The sequence below is a fragment of the Arvicola amphibius genome, chromosome 4 (genome assembly GCF_903992535.2).
Source record: "Arvicola amphibius chromosome 4, mArvAmp1.2, whole genome shotgun sequence".
Taxonomy (NCBI): Eukaryota; Metazoa; Chordata; class Mammalia; order Rodentia; family Cricetidae; genus Arvicola; species Arvicola amphibius.
The window spans coordinates 85,773,274-85,794,034 of NC_052050.1; the positions used below are offsets into that span (position 1 = coordinate 85,773,274).

The window sequence follows — 20,761 nt, forward strand, 5'->3', positions numbered from 1 at the left end:
GATTTAGTCATCGAGGCTGAAGGCTATTGCCTTTCAGATCTTGACATACATCATTTCATGCCCTCCTGACTTTTGAGAGTTTTTCTTGAGAAATCTCTCTTATTTTGATGGGGTTGTCTCTGTATGCGACCTTGAGTTTCTCTCCTGTCACGTTCTGTATTCTTCCTTCCTTCGGCATCTTTGGTACTTTAACAATAACATGAGCTGATGCTCTGATCATGCTGTCTGTTTGGAGTTCTAAGACTCTTAAGGCTAGATAACCATCTCTCCTTAGATCTGAGATATCCTCTGCTATGATCTTGTTGAACATATGCTGTCCACTCTGTATGACAGTGGCCTGGTCCTTCCAGCCCAACCCCATGAAGTCAGTCACCGTCTGTCCCTGTTTGTCCCTCTCACATTCATATTCTTGACCAGCTAAACTGGTCTCTGTGTCCTATGCTTTATGTTTCTGAATCTAATTCTCAAATGGTATACACACACATAAACATACATGGGGTGGGGAGATGCACAGAGGGAAAGAGAGACACAGAAAGACAGGGAGTGCGATTCTAGCGAAGTGTTGATAATCCTCAGTTAATCAGGGTGAACACTGCATATACTAATGACTGCAGCTATAGTCAGACATTTTCAAATCTAAGTGTTGATGGAAATGAGAGAGCACTAGAGTGTAGGGTCCAAAGACAAAGACTCTGTAAAGTTACCCAAGTTTCAGTTCCGGTTCTGTGATTGTTAGATACAAAGTGGTAACCTCAGGCAAGTGACTCACCTTCTAAGCCCTGGGCTCTTAATCAGTAAATATACCAGAGATGATAAAAAAAAAAACCCTCTGGCATATTCATTTCCTGCCCTGATGATGGAATGACTAGTTCAGAATTTTGCGAAGAGGCTGGCTGGCACAGCACCTCCCCCCCATCACTGCAAACTGTCTGCCTCAGTGTTCAAGACAAAAATCAAATCCTTCACCTGAGCCCTGTACTCTCTCTATCTCCCTGTGCTCTCTATCTCCCTGTACTCTCTATCTCCTTGTACTCTCTATTTCCCTGTACTCTCTATCTCCCTGTACTCTCTAGCTCTCTGTGCTCTCTATCTCCCTGTGCTCTCTATCTCCCTGTACTCTCTATCTCCCTGTACTCTCTATCTCCCTGTGCTCTCTATCTCCCTGTGCTCTCTATCTCCCTGTACTCTCTATCTCCTTGTACTCTCTATTTCCCTGTACTCTCTATCTCCCTGTACTCTCTAGCTCTCTGTGCTCTCTATCTCCCTGTGCTCTCTTATCTCCCTGTACTCTCTATCTCCCTGTGCTCTCTATCTCCCTATGCTCTCTATCTCCGTGTACTCTCTATCTCCGTGTACTCTCTATCTCCCTGTGATACTCAGCCCCAGATGACTAAATGCTGTGACTTTGGAATCTTTTGCCTAATGACTCTTCTGCCCCTGGTGGGTGAACACCGGAACATGGAAGCAGGTTCCCTTGATAGCCTTATTTCTAGGTCCTGCCATAGCACCTGGCAGGGAAGTGGTTAATGGGAACACAGAGCTCCAAATGAGAAACTTGAGGAGTTCAAACTAAATGGTTAGGAGAGTTCCTTCATCGGGTACGAGCTTGCAGTTTTGCTGAGGCAGCCACTCCATTCCCGCGGGTTTCCTCCAGGTGAGGCATCACCTTGATAAATTAGCTGTGGGAATAGGCATCCTGCAGGTGGCATGGAAATGCAATTTAATTTCCAATTAAGCCCAATTTCTGGGACAAGGGATTTGGCTGCCTCACACCGGGAAGATTATTTTGTCCAGACCTATCATTATTATGGATAATGATTCTGCCACAAAGTGGACTCTCAAAGAAAAAGTCCTTTGATTCTTGAGGTGGCGTGACAAGACAGCGGTAAGGGTCCCAAGGGCAAGATGGCCTTCCTTCAAGATCTCAGTTTGTCTGGAGATCGTCAAGAACTTTCAAGCAAAGACAGTCCATTGCTATGTGACTGACATTTTTAAGATGAACAGGGAAAGGAAGATGAGCAGGGCAGTGCTCGGCCATAGTCTCCAGAAGGAAGCTGGAAAGTAGCCAGCGAGACAAGGTGTGGCAATAGAGCATCCTCAGAGTGCTCAACAGAAAAGAATCTGTGTGGTTGGAGTGGGGAGGCTGACTTGCTGGGAAGGAGCAGGCATGTGTAGGGCATCTTCAATGCACTGGGGACTCTGCTGAATATTTGCACTCAGTCACCCTAAGCATGCTATAAAACAAATAAAGTGTCTTTCATTTCCCAGTTGAGAAAACTGTGCCTCGGGGAAGTGAAATGAACTGCCCAAGGCCGTAGACAAGCCACTCTGAATTCCTGGTTTCCCAAATTTTCTTCCCTACAAGCTCTATCACCAGAGACAAACACAAAAATATAGTTGGGGGCCCTACAAGTAATGTCACAGCGAGCTGGCGCTTGGCGCTGAAATTGTAGGGAGAACCATGCCTTGAAGAGACGCCCTGTGAGGGAGAAAAGAAGTGCTGTCTGCACCTTCTTGGTGCAATGGCCTGAGAGCAGGGCACCCAAGACCCAGGTCTGTTTGGATGTGTTCCCAATTTCCACACAAGAAGTAAGATCCAAGAGCTGACTGGAGCGGGCCAGCATGGCTGCAAACCTCAGATGGTGCCAGGAGCTTCATCGAGGATCCTGACTGTTCCCCACTAGTGTTTTTCCTGGTGACGGGAAATGCACTTTCAAGGGTTGGAAAAGAAATGCAAGAGCCTGAAGGACCATGGCTGGCATATTCGCAAAAAATTTAGTTGGATGCCGAGAAGATGTCTCCTAGCCAATTTTTTATTAATGATAGAGATAAGTATAAGTGATTATGCTGTCGACGACTGGGGAAATTCTAGAGGCGATTATTAAGTCTGTGGTTTGTGAACACTGACTAAATGAGGGAAGGGTCGCTGAGAGAAGAGCGGGGTCACTGAGGAAGTCCCATCAGATGCTGGCCCTCTGTTCTGCTTTGTAATAGTGGCCAGGAATGCAAGAATTCAGGAGATTGGAAAATGCCTAGGTTTCAAGTGGCCAAATGGGCCAGAAATTGTGGCTTCTGGTAGACTGTAGGCAGCCCCAGTTATTCTTGGCAGCACCCACCTTTTAAGTATTCATACTTGCGAAATATTCTCAAGTATTTCCTCTTTAGAAGAATAGGGGAGGGAAGCTGTGAGAGCCTGGGCCCTGTGGGGGCACCATGGAGGCAGCACACAGGCTCTCAACATCCGGCCTTGGCACACTTGGTAAGCGAAGAGATGGAAGAACAAGGCTCAGTAAAGCTATGCTGTCTAGTTTATTTTTTATCTCAGCTCTTCTACTTGCTAACTTCTAGGGCCAGTTAATAAATGTCTTCCTCGTGCCTCAGTTATCCCATCTGTGAAATGGAGATACCAATAGTAACCTGAAAGGTTCTGTTAGCGTTAAATGAGGCATATGCGGAAAGGCTTGCCGCCCCCCATCCCGGCACACAGGTGCTCCACAAATGTTAGTCCTTATTACTATTAGGGATGATAGATTGCCGCCTGGGGGAGTGGTTAGCTAAATATATCCCAGAATGGAAGGGCGGCAGCTTGGTCCAGTGAGTTATTCATCAGAAGTGTTGATATAGGACTGTCACTGAAGAGAAATGTGGAACTATGAGGGCTTTCTCCCTGGCGATGCTGCTGACAGAAGATGGGAGAGTTATTTCTCCTCTGACACTATGGGAGCTTCCTGCGGTGTAGGGAAGCTCTGGTGCTACACAGAGTTAGCAGGAGACTCCACAGGTTGCCCGTGCACTCACTCAAGATTGCCCTTTACAGTGCCTAGGAGAAGAAGACCCGTTCTGAGGACGCCTATGTTTAGTGAGCCTCTGATTTTATTCCATGTGCATCCTGTCAGGAGTGTGGGTTGCGTGGAATGATGGGGGTTATAGGGAATCAAAGTCTCGGTAATCCTCCTTTGACTGCAGCTTGGGAGAAGGAACAAGCCTGGGGATATTTCACACACTTGATTCTCATTCAGTCTGGAGTTCGCTGCTCCTCTAAAAACTCCCCCTCCACATCTCCCAACCCTTTAGCGAAACTAGCTGATGACACTGTATTTTATATTAGTAGGGAGGCTGGAGAGTTGGGTTGCCCAGGAAGGCCCTGAATTTTGCATTAAATGCATTAAATCTCATATGCAAATAAATGATCCAGGAAATTGCTTGTTGGTAAGGAGATAATCCAGCCATTGACCCTTCTGTAGTATCATGAACTGAGACACAGGCAATCCAGAAAACTAAAACCTCCCTCTGTGCCTCTGTAGGAGTCTGAAGCACTGTACAGAGGACAACTTTATATCTCCACGGTGGGGAGAGACATCATCCTTGTCTCTAGATGCACTAACCCAACCCCCTAAAGCTGTCTGTGCTCAGGACCTACTACACTTTTGAAAACTATTGAAGATCCAAGGAGTGTTGGTGTGGACTTGTTATAGCTCTTAGTAGTTGCCGTCTTACAAAGTGAAACTGAGAACTATAAAATATCCCGTTTCAATTTCTTCATTTAAAAATAATAATAAATCTATGCATATTACAAAAACATTTTATGAAAAATAATTTTATCTTATAAAATCTTATCAAGAGAAATCTCATAGTTTTACATTTAGAATATTTATTTTTGCTTTTAATTTTGTGTGTGTGTGTGTGTGTGTGTGTGTGTGTGTGTGTGTGTCTGAGTGTAGGCATGTATATCTGGATGCAGGTACCCTTGGATCCCAGAGGTGCTAGATCCCTCTAGAACTGGAGTTACAGGCAGATGTGAGCTTCTTGATGTGGGTGCTTGGAAACAAACCCCAGTCCTCTACAAGGGAAACACACGCCCTTAGCCACTGAGCCATCTCTCACACTTGTGTATTTTTTGAAGATATCTTTAATATCTAGTTAACCAAGCAGCTGGACACCAATCAAAGTTCTATATTTGATCGGTAGTGATAGGCATATCTTACTATCTTGATCTGGAACTTCTGACCACATGTCTTTAGGAGAACAAGTAAAAAAAAGATGTAATTTCTGTCTCAGTGTTCTTACCAAAGGGTCATGGTCCCATGTGTCTCCGGGTGTTTAAGGACTGCTGCCTTGTACTCTGGCAGGGGGGGGAACTCCATGCCTCTACCTCCAACATGCATTTGCTGCCTCTCTTCCACCTGCCTGTGAAGGGACCTCGGCTGGTAAGGATCTGGACAGCTTCACTTACTCAAGCAGCCTCTTCCCAAATGTTTCATAGAATTCAAATCCCTACAAATACAAAAGGGACTAAAAGGGCACTGGACAGTATAAGCAAATACCTATTTGCAACTGGCTGACCCAAGGGGGTTGACAGCAGAAGAAACTGGGGCTGAAATTCGTTGATTTAGAGAGAAACAGGAATTATTTCCCCAAATCACAAAAGTTAAGATTTCTACATTACACGATTTTAAATGTACTCAATTCAGGTTTCTTACCACCCTTAATAATGGTGGTGATGGGGCTGGGGGTGGAGCAAGAAGAAAGACAGCTCCTTGAAGGCAAGGATGTATCAGACTCAACTCTCTGTCCTCCCTGCCTTCCAGTTTTATAGAAAGCAGAGGAAGCTTTTCCCTCAAGAGCCTTCAGAAATGGAGGAGACTCACTTTCTTCTAGTAATGTCCTTGGCTGGAAAGCGGAAGCCGTCTGAGGCCTGGCACTACTAGGGTGCCTCACAAGGACTCTTTCTTCTTCAAATCAGAAGCTCGGGAGTCCTATTGCCTCTGATCTCCGTGAGGTATCTGATTTAGGAGAAAGGCCACCTGAAGAAGGGATCAGGCACACCTCTGCAGGTATAAGTCATGGCCCGTGAGAAACAGCGCAAAAATACAGGAAGCCCCCAATGCCCATTAGTAGCCACTCACTCAGGGTAGGTGAGGGCCCTCCGTTTCTCGGCCACCCATCGTTGCCAAGATCATCTTTCCTCTTCACCTAACTCTGCCACACTCAAATATCCATTATTTCACACACACCCTGGCCATGCAGTTCTGTGAGCAGATGGGTGTGTCTTTTGCTGGAAGAGGCCAGTCCCAAGGAAGTAAAGGCCATCATCACTAATGCACGGGGCAGGGGAAGCTAGGCATGCCTGCTTACTGATTCTATTGGAAAACTGCATAAAGCAACCCCTTAAAGTCAGACTCCTTGTTGGGACTTTGCTTTCTTTTTTTGAATTGAATTTGAATTTGGGAGTAATTATAGATTCCCATGTAGTTGTGAGAAATAATACAGAGAGATTCCTCCTAGCCGTTCGTGACTCTCCCCCAGGGGTAGCATCTCGTAAACTCTACCACAGTATCTGAATGTGAACTTTCCCGAGGACTCCCAAGACATTGCTGACCCCCAGACCAAGATGCTCAGGGTAATGACAGATGCTTGTCCTTGAAAGGAAGGGTCACAGCTAAGAAACTGGAGGGTGACAGTGGATGTCAGGGCAGCCCAGGCAGAACTATCGGATTGGATACAAGGATATAATGGTGCTGTTCACCTGCCTACTAGGCACCTATGTTGTAAGAGCATCCAAAGGGACAATGGAGCAACATGCTACACCTCGGGTCTCTCTTCCTGTTCTTTGAAAGCCCATGGTGCCATCTTGGGGGGCGGTGCTCTAACTCTGATCACCTTCAAGTATCGTTAACATTAAATGTGTTAAGTATCTAGCGCCTGTGTTCATGGGGGACATGTTGAAGCCATCTGCTCTATGGACTGCAAATTCTCATCCTGCTAATAATAGCCTTTCTTTTGTCCAGGGAGCCTACCTAATATTGTCTTTCAGCTCGACTCTGACAGGAGAAACATCCCCTCCCAGCCCACCCTCGTCTCCCTGAGAGTGGCCCCCTTCCAACATTCTCCAACATAGCAGTTCTGTATTGCTTTTCCGATTAACATCAACAAAACAGCATATAATCTTCCTATTACTCAGAAGTGAAAAGAACAAAAATGGGTGGAGGTAAGGAAGAAAATTAAAATCAGCCACCACGCCGCAGTTAATATTCGATGTGTTTGTGTTTATTTCCTCGCTGACTTGTGTTGTAGTGTGAATGAATATTCTTGGACTCTGTATCAGCGGGTTCTGCCCCATTGGATTCAATCAACTGCAGATTGAAAGTATTTGGGGGGAAATTGTGTCTGTAGTGAACATGGACGGACCCCTTCCTCATCATTATTCCCTGAACAATAGAGGATGAAAACCATTTGCAGCGTTGACATTGGTGTGGGTGTTATAAGTCATCCAGAGATGAAGTGAGGCACAGGGAAGGTGTGCAGAGGTTACACACACACACACACACACACACACACACACACACACACCGCTTTATATAAGGGGATTTCGGCATCTGAGGGAGTCCCAGACCTAGTCCCTGTAGTTATTAAAGGGCAGCAGTCATTTTGAATTTTAGAATACAATGTGTGTGACTTAATGTCCTTAACAAAAAGCAATACACCGAGTTGCTCTATGAATGAGAGCTCTTGTTTTGGTGACAACTTAAGCTGAATTTGACCAAGGACGACATTCTGGGTGCCATAGGCAGGCGTTTGAATGAAGAGAGAACTTAGGAACAGAGGCGACACTATTCTCCATCTGGGGAGTTAGTAGTGGCCTAGCAGATGACAGACATGAACTAATTGAGGACAGGGAGAGGGGAGTTGTAACTGGCTGTCCCTTTGTCCTCCGATGGCATCAGACTTCCCAAAGACATTGAACAAACAAAAGAGGAGACAAGAGGAAGAGAGTGTTGAGCAGCCCTGCCCATGACCCCTGCTGTGCCTGGTGACTTCCGCACAGACTGGATTGGTCTACCTCTGAGCAGCCAAGATGGATAGGGACCTGTTGAGTTTCACCATGGCAATAATGAGGAGGCCACCAGTCAGCAGGAAGGTGGGCCAGAAGAAGGAGAAGAGCAGGGTTTGGGGCCCATAGAGGCGCCGATACACAACGCTGGTCTCGACTTGAGGTGCAGAGAAGCAGTAGAAGGCATGGTGCTCATGGAAATTGGCTCTGACCTTCTCCACATCAGCCAGGGCCATCTGGTAGTTGTCCAGGTTGCTAGGGATATAGGAGCACTGTTGGGGGAAAGCAAGGATGCTTAGGTTCTCAGACACTCACTTCCAAGAGGCTCAGGTTAAGGCTCTGGGGTATGAGGGGAAAAAACCCAAACAAACCAAAAAACTTGGACTTGGGAGTCAGCCCCTGTAGAGCATGGTTGGTGTCTGTGTGTGGGTGGTGGTTTTGGAGCCGCTCAACATGATACTGCACACTTAGATGCCGGGCTCAATTGGAGTTCTGGTTCTGTTTGCTGTGAAATCGTAGGCAAATTCTCGTCCTCTCTGACCCTTTATGATTTCATTACTGAGATGTATCAATAGTGTCACAGTGATGGTCTAGAGAATCATGACTTAACACAAGTCCAGGGACAAGGGGTTTCTATAAGCGAGCTGGCGCAGGTAACAGCGAGGAGTGAAGCTAGGCAGGTAGCGTCAAGGCCCGGTGGAAGGGAGTGAGCCAGCTACACCCAGAAGGGAAGTCATCATCGCTCCTGTGGACCAGAGACACCACACCATCCACCAACACATCCAGAGAAGCCAGAAAACCCTATTTGATTGCAAACTCCCAGGATTTCAACGCCCTGGCTAAGATCCAAACAGAAGACTCTTTGAAGTCTAATCCTGTGCGAACCAAAGAAAATATGTTGGCAAGTAGCTCTGTGACAGACTCCAAAGAAATGAGAGAAAGTGCAAAAAAGAGCTCCAGGCGGGCAGAGCACAGCACACAGTTAAGTTCTGGCACTGATGGTTGCTATTAGGAACCTTCTGGCCTGTTGAGATGATGAGACCCAGCTGCAGAGACAGCTCAGCGTGGAGACCTGGCTTTTATCTTTCTGTGCCAGAAGAACTGGATATCGCCTGGATGAACCTCAAGAGATACTTTGCAAGGACCTCTCTACAGACCTGCAGGAGAATACCTCTGGGGTGCCCTTCAGCATAAACTCCTACCCTGTGGGGTACGGGCTCAGGGGAAGTAGAGATTTTGAGGGCCATGTTCTAGTAAAGTCATATCCAAGGTCAAATATGTAAACCTGAGGCCCAAGGGGCAAGTGTTGAGCTAGCATCTTCCCTAGGACCCTTACCTCCCAAGCCACATGCTCTGTGGGCACCTGGTCCAGCAGCATGGAGATGCTTCAGCGTGCTGCTAATGTCAGATAGGGAAGTTGCAAGCAGGTACAAGTCCTGAGCCAGGGAGCGCCAAAACTTCTGGGGAATCTGGCCCTCAGAGGTGCTGGGCACTGCAGGGTGTTTAGTAGCAGGACTGTCACTGGCTAACCTTGCCCACTGAGCACAGATTTCTTTGTAGAGACAGATAGGCCCAGGTTCAACCACAGCTTTCGAGATGTGTGACCTTGGCAACTGGTACAATCTCTTAAACCTTGTGAAGTCATTTTTAGTGGTGTCTGCTGAGGACATCCCTAGGGATTAAACTAGGAAACTTATGTAAAGCACTTAGTGAGAGCCCACATCTTGTAAGTTCAAAAAGTGGAATTACTATTATTATTATTATTATTATTATATTTATATTTATAATATTATAATTTTCTTGCCTTACCTATGAATTAGAGTAACTGAGCATCTTTTGCCTGCTCGCGGTTCCTCCAGGTTCTACACTCTTGATCTGTTTGTCAAGACCCTCACCAGCGGTTCCCTCTCCAGGCCAAGGCAAGGCCTGGGACCTTTTACCCTGTTCTGCCTGCCCTGGTACAACCATCACTGAGTTATCTCCATGAGTTGAAATGATGCATCCCTGTCTCTAATCTGAGGCTTCACTTTTGTTAGCGTGGACTGCAAAGAGCCCCCTCTCCTTTGGCTGAGATTCAGGGAAGGAGACAGAGCAGGTTGTGAGGAGGAATGAGAGAGAGCCTGGCATGTCCAGAGGCACGCTATCAACCCAGAGCATCAGCCAGTCACATTTCCTGATGCTGGGCCCGAGAATGAAATGTGCTTGGCCGTCCCAGCAGGGTAGGCTGCTCTTCACTCTCTAGTTGTGGTTTGTGGGTGCTATGGTTCAACAAGCCCCTCATTTCCTCACTGGCAAAGAAGTCATACACACTGTTCACAATCCCAGCAAGGTTTGGACTAACTTCTGGCTCATCTGGGCTGGCAGCCTTAATCCAGTGTGCCAGGAGAATGGTGCCATAGCCTTAATTTCTCATCTTTGAAAATGTTTTTCTCACTCCTGGAATAAATTAGAGTTTCTATGGAGGCCAAAGAGACAGCAGGAACCATTGGTGGAAGCTAGTCCTGGTGGGGCTCCAGGTTCTTGTCCCACACAGCCATGCTAACAATGGCTACAAGTCTGACTTCTGTGCGCTGCCACCCCTAGCTTCTGTGCTGGTAGCTGACCCAACATGGCTGCTGGCTGTCTTTCCAGGATCTCTTGAACAGTGACCTTGGGCCTGAAGTAGCTCATAGCAATAACATCTAACCTTAGATCATCTGGGGAGCTCCTCCGACTGATTATACTCAGGGGTTCTGTCTCGGCTGGTCTGGTATAGAACTCTGACTTCTTTTAAGTCTAGATGGTTCTCATACATAATCAAAATTGAGATGCCCAAATATATGCTAATATTAATTTCATAGTTATACAGGAGAGGTTCTCAGGAAACAGACCTTAGTCCCTTTCAGCCACTCCTGGTCACATGTCCCACTCCATCAGGTAGCATTTCTGGAATCAGTCTTCCAATCACTTCCTTTGCCTAGCCTTCTCCCCTATGCCTATGCCAGGTCCCACCACTGCTGGGCCTCCCTCCTCCCTGTTTCTGTCGCTACAGGAACTGCCTGTTTTGAAAAGTCTGACACCCATCACTACTCTGTTCCGGTCCTCACTGCCAGCTGGAAATATCACCCGCTTCCTTGAGCCCCATTTCTCTCTGCTGCTCTCTGTGGCACCCCACCCCTCACACAAACACCCACAACCCCCCCCACACACACACACAATTAATGTTCCTACATATGCTCTCTCCTCTTGAGACCCATGAGCCTGATGTGGGAAGGCTCATGGTTGTTGAATGAACAGGAAAGTGAAAGAAAGGGAGGGAGGGAAGGGAACCAACTTGCCTGTTCAGTAGAGAGGGTTGTGGTGGTGATGGGGGCTACAGGTTTGAGGGAAACTCTCTTAAATGTTTGTTATGGGAGTTGCTGTAGTCCAGGCTCCAAGGCGGCCCTGGGATTTATTCAGCTCCACTGTTGGACTCAGTTGGTAGAAGAAGTGACTTCTAGTGACTGCTTCTCCTCTCTGAGGGCCCTCCATTTGCCAACACAGGACTTTGCACATTTGCACACAGCACTGAACCTTAGTGCAGCAGTTCTGGGTATGACATTAGCACCCACCAACAAGGGTGGAAACTCAGACTCACAGGGCCTCAGCAACCTTCCCCCAGCTGTCAATGAGGGGCAAATTCAAACCACCCACATCTGTCTGATTCCAAGGCTGGCTTCTCATGCCAGCAATAAGACCCCATTCAGGTGGGTTAATATATCTTGGCTTTAGAAACATGGGCAGCTGGGGACAGCTCACAGATCTGTCAGGGCTGGTACCCAATCCCCTTTCATTACCTGTTGGTTTTGATCCTGAGTGTCCTCTGTGTGGTACAAAATGGCCCACTGGCCCACAACTGATACGTTGACCCAAAGGCATGGATACCGGGGCACCTTCTTGCCCTCCAGCTCATCGTGGTCCTTGACGTTGGCTTCAATCAGGTGACAGGTAGACTCTTGGGTCCACACACTGGGGAGACAACACACACACAAACACACACCTCAGAACAAGGGTGACACATACCCACTGAGAATCCTTTAGAGTATTTGGAAAGGCCCAGGGCTGGTACCTTCATCCTGCCACCAGCATGTAACGCTGTCTAGGTCCATGGCCCCAGAGTCCTGGACTATGGCGTGAATCACAACAATTTCAGACGAGTTGGCTCTTGGGATTTTTTTCTACATAATGGTTCTCTGCCCTTGCTACCCACCCCATGCCTAAGAACTTTTTAAAAAAGATCTCATGACTAAATCCCATTCTAGAGAAAGCAAGGCAGAATTTCTCAGGAGCTTGGGGCTGAGCTCTGGCATTGTTTAACATATTCATCACGGGACCATGAAGAGCAGCCAAGTCTGAGACCCTCTTCCCCATATCCTCTCCAAGTCACAGGTGTAGATGAAAACCTCAGATGGGATAGGTGACTTTTGTGGGGGAAACACATCACCTGAGGCAAGGACTGAGTAGCTCAGAATCTCTGCCCTTTCCCCTTGAAAACAAGGAACTGTGTGAGGGGCTTGATATAGTTGGGGCTGGGGGGCGACAGGCCTGCTCAGCAGCCCCTCATTCGGGTGGCATTAGGGCCTGGCCTGACGGTGACATTGTAAAGCAGGAAGGCAGAACAGGCCCAGGAGAGGTCAATAGGCTCTTCAACGCCTAAGCAAATGGATTGTGACTTAGCTGCCTGTATCCTGTGGGAGACCCGCTGCCGGACAGGAGAGGGTTGTTGGCAGCCAGAGTATGCCCAGAGGCCTCCTCAGCCAAGGCTGAGCTGAGAGAGCACTCAGGGACTTCACAGCTCTTCTTTAAAAGCTGAAGGGATGGCATGCCAGGGAGTGGGATGCAAGGGTATGGAGCACTCTCCAAGATTCCTGCCTAGAGTTAGGGGAACCAGATGTCAGTTGAGCAGAAACTCCCTATTTGTTGGAAAAACCCAGGCAAGTGGAGGTGTGCCCAGCAAAGAGGGAGTCCATCTAGGAGTCATGTGTGCAGACGGCTGCCAGTCTGCCGTGCCCATTCTCCCCAATGTGCCACACTCTCACTAGAGGGTTGTATCCTGTAGCTGTCACCACCAGGTCCGGGACCAGCAAGGCTCTTACTTGTTTGCTTCTCCAGCACTGGAACCTGTAAGCTGAAGGATGCGAACTGCCCTGTCTGTCCAGCTTGCTGAGAGGGGTCAAAGGTAGAGCAGGTAGAAAAGGATGGGGTTCCTCTAGGCAGTGGGGAGGTTCCTACCTTTTCTGGTAGAGAGGTAGCACAGTGGTACCCAGGATATAGTAGGTGATGGCAGCACACACTACCATTGTCACCCCCAGGCAGAGGGCTCGCGTCTCTCCGCGCTTCTGGGCCATCACCAGCTTCTTCCCCATAGCCACTGGGGGCAGCAGTCATTTTTGGCACCACGGAGGCAAAGAGAAATGAGAATAGAAGGAAGGTCAGGTGAGAGGGAGGTGTTCAAACACCGGCATCGCTCTTATTCCGCATGGAGCTTGGCAACTTCCACAGGGCAGCACCCTGTGGTGCAGGCCCCACCCTGGCCCCCAGGCCATCTGCTAACACCCTATGATTAGTTTTTCAATACTCAGAACCCATTATCACCAATTATCTCTCTGGAAAACTGGGCACACTTGTCAGGGATTCCCCATGGTGATTTCTTCCAGTGAGCCCTCCGAGACTGCCGGGCGTTAAGGTTAGAGCGTGGGAGTTCAGAAGGGCGGGAAAGGGAAGCACCTGTTCCAGCAGGGTCCAACCCTGTGATTTGCCCCAGTCCCACCGCCTGCGATGTCCTGATGGCTCACCAGCCTCCTGGAGTGAGTTCTAAAAGAAACACCAGCTCCTGTGCTCAACCACGGATTCTGTTTAAATATAAAACGTAAGTGGGGATCTGGGATTCTGTAAGCTTAATGAGAATCTCCAACAGGAAGGAGGATGCGGACCTTTGACGTCCCTCATGGTCTAGACGGGAAGAAGTGTGTTTCTGTGATTTAAAAAAAAGGGATTTCAGTTAGACTGTAGAGAGAGCGTCCCAGTGAGATGCTAAGTGTGTCTCAGGACACCCTAGATGGAACTTTCTATGGAGAAAATTCACCCTAGATCTGGGCTGGATTTAGGAACATTGGAAAAGAGTTAAAGAAGAGCCTTGTGTGGCTTAACCATTGGGGTGACAGCCTCTTCCTTAGAAGGACCGAGGATAGAGTTTATTTGGGGGAGGGTGCATAGAAGAGAGGGTCTGAGGTCATCAGACATGAGATCAAGTCCTGGCTTCGCTGCTTAGCAACCACGTGACTGTAAAAACAAGAAAAATGGTACCCACCTCAGAGTGCCAGTGTGACCTACCAATAATGTCGAGCGTCACAAATTTGCCACAGTGGAACCCTTCATAAACGGTAGCTGTCATTAACTGGGGAGTCAAAAAAGCATGGAGCACTTTGCCAGGCCTATCTGTTGTCCCTCTACTGATGGACAAGTGACAAGACCGCTCCTGGTCCCCGAGCTGGCCACCGAAGTGACTCTCAGAACTGAGTCAACATGCCAGGTCCTCTGGTGCCAGAACTCAGAAGGGCGTCAGGGGAGGTAGGAGTTCCACCTCCCTATCCGTGCCATTGCAGGCTGCCCTCTGTCTCCCACCATCGCCCCTCAGCCCTGGCTTCCAGAAGCCCTTGTAAACTCTCTGGGATGCAGTACTCACAGTTCACTGGGTCTCCACTGGCAGATGGTTTCTCTCCACCCGGTTCCCCGCCCCCACCCCAAGTCAGGCTTTAGCAGGAAGTTTGGTCTCCCAGTTGGTCTCCAGGGAAGCAGTCTTCAGTTCCCGGCTGGGTCGAGCCTCCATGCCCAAACATGGTCAGGTCTGAGCACACAGCATGCCTCCGGGACAAAAACTCCACAAGCAGGTACAGAGCCCTGAAGCCCTCAGCTGCTGCTGCTGGGGACTCTGCCCCTGCATTTCCCTGAGTCTCCTGGGAAACAGATGTCAAGCAGCAAAACCCATTGCCCTCCTCATCAAGACCTTCCTTATATATACAGAAACGTTTCTTATACGCTTCATCTTCCATCTCTCCGGGTAGCAGGGAGTCCAGGAATAGGAAATGATCTTCCTCGTGTGGTGCAGGGGAGGGAGGTATAGGGGTTGGGCTTGTCACTAACTCTGGTCTATCCAACCCAGAGTAGCCAAAGCTTCCCTGCCTTTGTCACTGACATCCTGTGTGGCTCTGAACAAGTCAGCCTCTCTGGGCCTCCGTTTTCTCACTTCTATTATTAACGTTTTGAAAACTTAACTTTGTTCAGGATTGTGGTGCAGGTAGAAATGGAGGAATCCAGAGACGGGAGGACACCCCACCTTTTAAGGACCACTGGCACTGAGGCTGGGAGTAGGGAGCCCCCTGACTGCTTCCAGCCAACTATCCAGGTTCAGGATCAGTGCCGTGTTGGGAACCTCCTACAGACTGCCTTGGTCTCATAGGCAGACACTTGTTGCAACCCAAAAGACAACTGAACATCGGTACTGGGAGCAGACCTGCTTCTGCACCCCAGGACCTCACGAATAAAGACTAGAGTTAAAAGTTGAGAGCCAGGCAGTGATGGCACATGCCTTTCATCCCAGCGCTAGGGAGGCAGTAGCAGGTGGGTCTCTGTGAGTTCGAGGCCAGCCTAATGTACATAACTAGTTTTAGAATAGCCAAGACTACACAAAGAAACTGCCTTGAAATTTTTTAAAAAATAAGTAGAGTTGAAAAAGCAAGAAAAACAAGCCACACACACACACACACACACACACACACACACACACACACACACACACCGTGATGCCCTGATAGGCATCTGCATGGGACTGAGGACTGCAGACTAAATGGCTAGTCGGAAGCTAGCCCTCCCAGTGGCAAACCCCAGCCATCCCTGCCCAACAGGAGGCTGCTCCAACACCTGATATCGTACCTGTGATGATATGTTCCCAGGCAACTGAAGTTCTGTAGGTCACCTCTGGTGTCCCCAGCCCCAGTGCAGTGTGTGCAGCTGAGATGTTCCTGCCCAGTGAGTGCTCTCACTTCTCACAGAAGCCTGCTGCCTGATGATGATGAGGTGACCTGGGGCCCAGAAGGAAAGCTGTCACTCAGGACTCCTTGATGCTCTGGTGGCGAGCACCATCCCATCCTCCCTTTCTCAATGACTCTAACAGGAGAGCTAATCATCTGTTTCATGGGCCTCGTACCAAATGGAGATGTACTCGTGTGTATGTGAATGCATGTAGGGGGTTCCTGTGTGGTTTATGCATAAGTATGTGCTATGTATGTGTGGATGGATGTGTGTGGTGTGTGTGTTACATGTTTGGTATGTGTGTGGTGTGTGATATATTCATTCATGTGTGAATGCATGGAGTCTGAACACTGGATGTTCTGCTCTATCACACGCCACCTTACACAGGAAATTTCACAGAGCCTAGAGCTAGGAGGATGGGCAGCATTTTCCAGCAAGCCCGTGTCCCTGCTGCTTACGGTGCTAGGTTTACAGGTATGCACCTAGCTATGCCCAGGTTTTTACATGGGTACTGGGGATTTGAACTCAGTCCTTATGCAGGTGAGACTTCTTACCCGCTCAGTCCTACAGACAGGGATCTCTTAAAGTATAGGGGACAGAAAAATTAACAATGAGGGGGAAATAAGAATATGAGGTAAATCCTTAGGAGAAGATTTTTCCAATGATGGGCCATTGTCCCTTCAAGGACCAAAAGCTTTTTCCTGGAACCTACAAAATAACTCAGAAACTTCTCCCTTGGGAGAGAGATGTGGGCAGTAGATGGTTCCTTTATGAATGTCATTGAAGGGCCTGTTAATAATCCATGCAGTGGGTGAGGAAACTTTACACAGTTGGGATTTATAAACACTGTGGAGCTTCCCAATGGGTTTTTTTTTTTCCTTTTGGGAATAGAACAAATCAATGACAGCACCTGCTGCCCTCAGCTGCACCACAACCAAAGCACAAGGGCAAGCCTCGCTCCCCCTCTACAATAAGCTAGTGAAAATCTCGGATCCTAGCTGAGTTTGGGAGGGTCAGGGTTAGTATGTGTGACAGGCGGCCACAGGTGAAGGAGACAATGGTACCACGCCTAGAAAGTTTGATGGCTCTTGGAATGTCAGTGTGGTGAAATGTTGGAAATAAAATGGCCCCCATAGGGGGTGGAATTATTAGGAGGTGTGACCTTGTTGGGGTAGGTGTGGCCGTGTTGGAGGAAGTGTGTCACTGTGGGAGTGGGCTTTGAGGTCTCCTGTGCTCAAGCTGCACCCACTGTGACAGTTCACTTCCTGTTGCCTGTGGATCAAGACATAGGCCACTCAACTCCTTCTCCAGCATCATGTCTACCTGCATGCTGCCATATCTCACCTCATGGACTAAACCTCTGAAATCGTAAGCCAGCCCCAGGTAAATGTTTTCCTTTGTAAGAGATGCCGTAGTCACAGTGTCCCTTCACAGCAATAAAACCCTAACTAAGACGACCAGAAACCACGAAACAGCTCCAAATGTATCCTTCCAACAAACTCTGTGAGAGTAAGTACGAGGCTCACAGCAGTACTCTGAGGTAGAGGCTTTCTACCCATTTTTAGGGATGTAGCTGAGGCTCATTGGGTTAAGTTGCTCAAGACAAGTCACCTGGAACCTTGTTCTGTCCTTCTCCGGGAGAGAGATACTTGTGCCATCCACCCTGCATGACTTTAAAGACTGGGAGCTCATCTAAGAGCCTGGCACACAGTGTTGAGAGTGTGCTTTCCAGAGACAGCCACTCTGCATACCATCTATGCTCCCTACAGAGCAGTACTCATGGCTCTGCTTTAGCCTGGGTGGACCTCTGTCACTGCCCGCTCAGACAACAGAATATGCTGATGGGTGCACTCCCTGATCACCAAGGCTGAGTTTTGCTTAGGGCTACAGCATCCCCTGGGCACCCATACCTTAGGAAGTTGAAGACAAGTTGCCGGTAGTTAACATCTCTTTCCAGGCATGAAGAGTGATCACACTCAAAGAGGGCTGCAGTCCTACACTGGAGTGGAGTCAAGTCTGCTTGCTGAAAGCCTTGGACCACAGAGCAGGGACAAACTAACCCTCTGGCTCTCTCAACTCCAGATCTACAAATCCAAGAGCAGAGGAAAAGCATGGCTCATGCCTCTGGGTATGCTTTGAGGTGATTTGCTGCACAGTTGTCATAGCAAGCACATAGTCAGGGATTTCAAATGGGGTGGTCCCTGTTGCTGGTGGCGGAAGGACCATGCCAGTAGGGGTCAAAGTCTGAGATGACTGCACTGATGGCAATGCAGAGCTAGGAAACTCCAGTTCTACCCTCCCATTCACTCCCACCGCTGCATGTTTGGAACCAAAGGGCAGCCAGGAAAGGGTGTTTCTATTTACCGAGCATCTACAATGGGCCATGGTACAGGCTATTGGTCAGCTCTTCATGGCTGATAGGTTTGTTTTGACTCCTGTGTTCAGAGGCTTCAGCTCTGGTAGACTGGCTCTGTGGCCTGCAGGACTGTGGTGAGGATGCGGTGCAGACAGAAGCATGTGGTGGGAGGGGGCCGCTCACCTCATGAGGGACGGGATGAGGGATGGGATGCAAACAGAGGAAGGATCCAGGAGCATGGGGATGATACACCCTTCCAAAGCACGTTCCCAAAGGTCTAGCTCCCTAACATTTCCACCACCTCCCTGTAGCGCCATCTGCTGGTGACCAGGCCTTCAAACCATGACAAACATTCAAGAATCCAACCAGAATATAAACCTGTGTGGATCACAGTCCTCCCTTCTCTGAAGATCTGCTTTGTGCTGCTTTAGATATCCATTGTATAAACATGAACAGAAAATATTTAATAGAATGTTCCAGAAATAAACTATTAGTAAGTTTTAAATAGCTTTCATTCTGGTATACTGCTTTAATTACTAGTAGTTATTATCTCTGGCTGTGCCTAATTTATAAATTATTAACTTTGTCATAGGTGTGCAGGTATAGCGAAACCCATTCTCCATGGAGTTTGCTGGTCTCTGTGGTCTCAGGTGTCCAGGGAAAGTCTTGCAAAGTACACAAATACACATCCATTCCTCTCAACAATCCCCACAAAGACCTGTGTTTTCTGTCAACACACAAACCCGGTGATTTTCCAGGAGCCATGCCCCAGAATGGGATGTAATGGGACCTGGGTCTGAATCTATGCCCACTGACTCAACGGCCCCTCTGTCAGCCATGACTCCCATGAGAACGCTTGCCAAGGGGATCAATGTGTCTCTATGGCAGTGGCTCTCAACCTTCCTAATGCCGTGACCCTCTACTACAGTTCCTCATGTTGTGGTGACCTCCAACCATAGAATTACTTTCATCGTTACTTCGTAACTGTAATTTTGATACTGTTATGAATCATAAAATAAATATCTGATATGCAGGATGCTTGATATTCGAACCCTTTCATAGGTTTGACGTTCCCCCCCCCCCCAAAAAAAACAGTTGCAATCCCCAGGTTGAGCACTGCAGCTGGTGTGCAGTCCCCCTCGGTCTCTTTTCTAATTTGGCATCCGCTTATTTATATAAGTGTCTTTGAAGCATCTAGCTTCCACCAACCTTGGTGAGTGAGTCCCATAAACCAGCCAGGTCTGGAGCCTCTGCCCAGTGTGCATCATTTTCTTAGTGCAGCAAGCAGAGGGAAGCCAGTGGCCCCAGGACAGACATCTCAGGGTACCCTGTGCCTAGGCTCTGAGGACATTTTTGCTGCTCCAAATATGATCAGTCTCATCCTTTGTAGGAAGTCAGATTATTAAAACTACAAAAAAAGAAAAGAAAAAGAAAAAAATCATGTACTTAAAAGAGAGCACAGTGGTCTCCCCTTAGCCATGGTTTTGGTCTTGGCAGCTCCTCTTCCCCATGGCCAACAGCAGACTGAAAATACAACATGGAAATTTCCAGAGATAAATAATTCATAAGTTTTAAATTACTTTCATTGCCTTACATCATCATAATTGTCCTATTTTATTGTTAGTTATGGTTAATTTTTTTCTGTACCTAATTTACAAATTAAACTTTATCTTAGATATGTGTATATAGAAAATATTTCGGCATGCATAGAATTTGGTACTGTTTGCCATTGCGGATATCCACTGGGGTCTTGCAATTCATTCTCCACAAATAAGGGCAACAATTGCAAAATAAAAAATTGTAGAGGAAATAACTAGGGGAGAATGTTTGTAGCACTGGAAAGACAAAATACCACAGCTACAAAATTAAATGTCAATATAAGAATTAAACATTATGACAAGGCATGGCAAGCAGCCTGGGGTGGTTGCTCCCTAGGAAGAGGAACCTCTTTTTCCACCTTGTTTAACCATATATCCCTCAGCCCCATTTTCCTTCCTTCATGACCAGGTGTTTTAGCCTGTGGTGCTATTAACATAATGTTGTTCAACACCTTGAACACCTTCTTTGGGACAGGAAGAGCATGGCCAAATTCAGGTAGGCTGACTTGTAGTAATGGCTGTTCCCTGTTACAAAATCTCCCGTCTTTGTGGGAAAGTTGGACAACAAAGAGTGCAGGAAGAAGAACAGTGGCATGTGTCGATCCATGCACGTATGAAGGACTCATGTGCCCTCCCCTTCCATGGCATATGCTTTGGGTAGTGTCACATTGACCAGGACACGTCCTCCACCATGTCTCCACCAGAGCACAAATTCACTAAGACCAGAGGCTGTCACTTTTCTTATTCTGTATCAGATCTTGAACTCCTAGGAAAATACACCAAGCTCCCTGGAACTTTGAATGGCGGTAGTTAACTGATTGGAGAAAAATCCTCTTTCTTCGTGTTACAGAACGTTGTCATCATTTTTTGTGTGTACAGCAAAAACATCTTCCTAAGGATGTTGCAGTTTCCATTACGTGACTAGCT

At 47.8% G+C, this 20,761-nt stretch overlaps 2 protein-coding genes across 3 annotated transcripts in view; one reads left to right on the forward strand and one right to left on the reverse strand.

The window, feature by feature from the left end:
- Kcnip1 (potassium voltage-gated channel interacting protein 1) overlaps window positions 1-20,761 on the forward strand; it is a 367,510-nt gene that overhangs the window by 20,012 nt on the left and 326,737 nt on the right. The window lies entirely within an intron of this gene.
- Window positions 7,837-14,565, reverse strand: Kcnmb1 (potassium calcium-activated channel subfamily M regulatory beta subunit 1). Its single transcript, XM_038326718.1, has 4 exons — window positions 14,535-14,565; window positions 13,082-13,220; window positions 11,647-11,818; window positions 7,837-8,103 (listed from the first exon to the last, which is right to left on the reverse strand). Exons 2-4 carry the CDS (start codon window positions 13,213-13,215, stop codon window positions 7,837-7,839), a joined length of 573 nt encoding a protein of 190 aa, XP_038182646.1. The 5' UTR covers window positions 13,216-13,220; window positions 14,535-14,565.

What these genes read in the sequence shown, in the direction of transcription:
- Kcnmb1 (XM_038326718.1), bottom strand. Translation starts at nt 13,215, where the DNA reads ATGGGGAAGAAGCTGGTGATGGCCCAGAAGCGCGGAGAGACGCGAGCC. An exon ending in CTACCTCTCTACCAGAAAAG is followed by an intron (nt 11,819 to 13,081) that starts GTAGGAACCTCC and finishes TTGTCTCCCCAG; the next exon opens with TGTGTGGACCCAAGAGTCTA. An exon ending in CTCAGGATCAAAACCAACAG is followed by an intron (nt 8,104 to 11,646) that starts GTAATGAAAGGG and finishes TTCCCCCAACAG; the next exon opens with TGCTCCTATATCCCTAGCAA.